General features: G+C 44.2%; 2 protein-coding genes across 2 annotated transcripts in view; both read left to right on the top strand.

The window, feature by feature from the left end:
• Nucleotides 1-4,214, top strand: part of sostdc1a (sclerostin domain containing 1a) — a 441,057-nt gene that overhangs the window by 98,946 nt on the left and 337,897 nt on the right. The window lies entirely within an intron of this gene.
• Nucleotides 1-4,214, top strand: part of LOC112136679 (collagen alpha-6(VI) chain) — a gene marked incomplete in the record, with an annotated part of 33,504 nt that overhangs the window by 19,092 nt on the left and 10,198 nt on the right. Inside the window, 10 exon segments of the mRNA XM_024258552.2 lie at nt 1,137-1,163; nt 1,261-1,305; nt 2,145-2,198; nt 2,282-2,344; nt 2,572-2,637; nt 3,026-3,079; nt 3,175-3,210; nt 3,278-3,340; nt 3,571-3,633; nt 4,053-4,115. Coding sequence (XP_024114320.2) covers nt 1,137-1,163; nt 1,261-1,305; nt 2,145-2,198; nt 2,282-2,344; nt 2,572-2,637; nt 3,026-3,079; nt 3,175-3,210; nt 3,278-3,340; nt 3,571-3,633; nt 4,053-4,115 — 534 coding nt within the window.

The raw sequence follows: 4,214 nt of genomic DNA, 5'->3' as shown, positions 1-4,214 counted from the left end.
ACCAACTCACCATTTCAGATGAAGGTGAGTTCGTTTTCAGTCAGAAATCCTGCTGGCTTCAAACATCAACCCCTCTGAAGCTTTGACATTCCTTAAGCTTAAAGTTCCGACTGTCATGAAAACTGAGGCAGCTGAATCAACATCCTGATGGGATTCTCGTCTCAAGATGGTTATCCAGCAGTTAAATCAGAGGGAACAGGATTCACACACCAACCTCAGTAAAAACACATTTTATACAACAACTTCTGTAAAACACATTTCACATACAAACTTCAGTAAAACACATTTCACATACTAACTTCTGTAAAATACAATTCACATACTAACTTTAGTAGAAACACATTTCACATACTAACTTCAATAGAAACACATTTTACATACTAACTTCTGTAGAAACAGTTCGCATACTAACTTCTGCAAAATACATTTCACACACTAACTTCAGTAAAAACACATTTTATACACTAACATCTGTAAAACACATTTCACATACTAACTTTAGTAGTAAGACATTTCACACACTAACTTCTGTAAAACACATTTGACATACTAACTTTAGTTGTAAATTATTTCACACACTAACTTCTGTAAAACACATTTCACATACTAACTTCTGTAGTAATACATTTCACATACTAACTTTAGTTGTAATACATTTCACACACTAACTTCTGCAAAATACATTTCACATACTAACTCAAGTAGTAAAACATTTCACACACTAACTTCTGTAAAACACATTTCACATACTAACTTCAGTTGTAACACATTTCACACACTAACTTCTGTAAAACACATTTCACATACTAACTTCTGTAGTAATACATTTCACACACTAACTTCTGTAAAACATATTTCCCATACTAACTTCTGTAAAATACATTTCACATACTAACTTTAGTAGAAACACATTTCACACACTAACTTCTGTAGTAATACATATTACACACTAACTTCTTTGAAACACATTTCACATACTAACTTCTGTAGAAAAACATTTCACATACTAACTTCAATCAAAACACATTTTACATACAAATTTTCAGTAGAAATTCAATTCACGCACTGACTTCACTAGAACGTCATTGCATGTGCTAACTTCAGACAGAGTCTGACAATTTCTCTGTTTTCTTCAGGGTTCTCGAGGCCTGAGCGGCACCAGGGTGAGAGATGTCCAGAAGTTGTAAATGAACAATTCCTTCCATCTAAAGAACATGACCAGAGCAGAACGTGATCGCTGCTTCTCCTTCAACACTGCAGGGTGAAGAAGGACTCGGCGGGCTGGACGGCGTCCATGGAGAGCAGGTTCAAATGTCAACAGCTAAACATGGAGTCTGCTGGAAGCTCCTGTGGTTCTCCTCACAGAACAGACATTTCCAGGATTCCAGTCATGAAGAATTCTCTGAAACTCACAGAACTTGAAGAACTTCTGAAGTCGCCACTCAGAAGAGCAGAGAAACACGTTCTACATGAACCTTCAGGACCTTCATGGAGTTAGAAATGCTTACTGTAGAGATTCTGCAGAAGGAGAGTAATCATGTCCTCCATGATGAATCTTCATGGTTTGGTCTTCACTTCGTTTTTATGAAAACAATCTGCAGAAGCTGAAGTTTAAAAACAAACAACACAAAGTTTCACTGCTCAGAAAAAGCAGCATCAGCTGATCAGCTCTGAATTCAGCTAACATGACGGTGGAACCAGGTCCATCAGAACTAGCTCCTTTAGAAGCAGTTCTTTCAGAACCAGGTCCTTTAAAACACGGTCCTTCAAAAATAGCTCTTTAGAACCAGCTCCTGTAAAACCAGGTCTTTTAGAACTAGGTCCTTTAGAACATGGTCCTTCAGAACATGGTCCTTCAGAACATGGTCCTTTAGAAGTAGGTCCTTCAGAAACAGGTCCTTTAAAACATGGTCCTTCAAAACTAGTTCTTTAGAACCAGGTCCTTTAGAACGAGGTCATTTAGAACCTGGTTCTTCAGAACCTGGTCATTTAGAACCATGTCCTGTAGAACTAGGTCTTTCAGAACAAGGTCCTTCAGAACTAGATGTATCAGAACCAGGCACATCAGAACCAGGTCCATCAGGACCAGGTCATTTAGAACCAGGTCGTTTAGAACCAGCTCTGGTTTGTTTCCATGTTTCCAGGGAGACGCAGGACCGGACGGCATCGGAGGAAGAGCGGGACATCCAGGGAGTCCGGTAAAGTCCTGACCCAGCTCCATCTGTAGTCCTCAGATCTCAATCCAGAACCGCTCTTACCATCACCTCCCTTCCTTCTTCAGGGAGTCCCGGGGATTGACGGGGAACGGGGTTCTGAAGGACAGCGAGGATTATGTGGAGATCCGGTGAGTTTCCTGAACATCAGAAGGATCTTCAGAACCACCGTGTTCCTTCAACACTCGCTTGTTTCTGAAGCTGATGGTCACATAGTAAAAACACTTCAAGACAGACAGGAAAACACAAACTCAGTTCCCAGCTGAGAAGCTCTCAGGGCGCTCCAGAAGAACCAGAACCGGGTCTGCTCGAAGATCCACATGTTGTCTGACATGGCTGAAGATGTCTTCTGTTCCAGGGGGACCCAGGAGCCAACAGCGCCATCAGGGGGCCCAGAGGAGAATCCGGTCCTCCAGGGAATCCAGTAAGACCACCCAGAAACACAGGAGGGGGAGGAGTTACTGACAGAGGACACACCCACTTTGGACAGGGATCTCAACTCAGAAAGACAATCATAGACACACAATTATAGACAAGCAATTATAGACACACAATCATAGACACACAATCACAGACACACAATCACAGACACACAATTATAGACAAACAATCACAGACACACAATTATAGACACACAATTATAGACACACAATTATAGACAAACAATCACAGACACACAATCACAGACACACAATCACAGACACACAATTATAGACACACAATTATAGACAAACAATCACAGACACACAATCATAGACAAACAATCACAGACACACAATCAGATTTGTACATCTGTGATTTTCCCTCCACAGGGACAACCTGGAGTAGACGGAGGGGGGGGGGCAATGGGATCACCTGGAAACAAGGTGAGTCTTTGGCATCCTGGGTCAATCCAGATGCAGACCTCTCCCCCTTCTGTTATCCATTACCCAGAATCCTCTGGTCTCTCTCTGCTCCGCAGGGTTCAGACGGGCGAAGAGGCCCCCCCGGAGAGCTGGTATGGGGGGGGGGGTGCAGGCTCTAAAGGAGTGTTTGCTGCTTTCTGTCTGTGTCTGTGTTTGCAGGGGCCAGCAGGTGGGGGCGGAGCTCCAGGAGGAACTGGCCCTCCAGGGACCTCTGGTCCACAGGTGAGTCAGGTGATTCATGTGCTTGGATGAACATTTCTTTGTAAAGTTTAGTGTTGATGGTTTAAAATCTATTGTTCTGGGCAGGGGGGGTAAGCCCCGCCCTCTCTGGGGTAGTTTTATGTCTGTTTCTTCAAAGGAGGATGAAGACCAATCACAGGACTTCTCTGTTCCTGTTGTTTCATTACAAACTGGAGCCAATCAGCATCGCTTGATTGATGATGTCACTGCAGGGACCAAGGGGAGGAGGCGGAGACAGAGGGCCCAAAGGGGTGTCTGGTTTCCCCGGGGTTCAGGTGAGACCGTCACACCGCTCCTCTTCATCACTCTGTGCACGCGCATCTGTGCACGTGCACAGATGCGCGTGCACAGATGCACGTGCACAGATGCTGGTGCATGTCTGTGAAGGACTTCTGTGAGGAAAGTGGAATGAAGCTTTCAGGGTGTAAACCTGCTGGTTCCAGTGTGAGGTCAGCAGGTCACCACCAGGGGGCTCCACCTACAGAGCTCCCTGTGTCTGTGGTCCGTATATAACCTGAGAATTCCCTGAATTCAGATTCCAGATGTTTACTACTCCTTACTTCAAACTTTCCACTTTCCTCCCTTTTTTGAACTGTCAAAGTTCAAACGTTCAGAGAAAGTTGTTATTTTTCTGATCTTAACCTGGTTACCCCCCCCTCCATGAAGACTCGTCTGACTGTCTCCTTTGCTGCAGGGGGCACTAGGACCAGCTGGAGAACCGGGACAAGCTGGACGGCGTGGTCGGAATGGACAGAAGGCATGCACCACTACTCACCTTTGACCTTTAAACTTTGACCTGGGCATGAAGTTCAGAGTCTGTAGAGAATCCAGATTGAAGGCTCTGTCTGGTGGGGGG

Source organism: Oryzias melastigma, linkage group LG16 (assembly GCF_002922805.2).
Source record: "Oryzias melastigma strain HK-1 linkage group LG16, ASM292280v2, whole genome shotgun sequence".
Lineage (NCBI taxonomy): Eukaryota > Metazoa > Chordata > Actinopteri > Beloniformes > Adrianichthyidae > Oryzias > Oryzias melastigma.
This window is presented reverse-complemented; position numbering and strand designations above follow the sequence as displayed.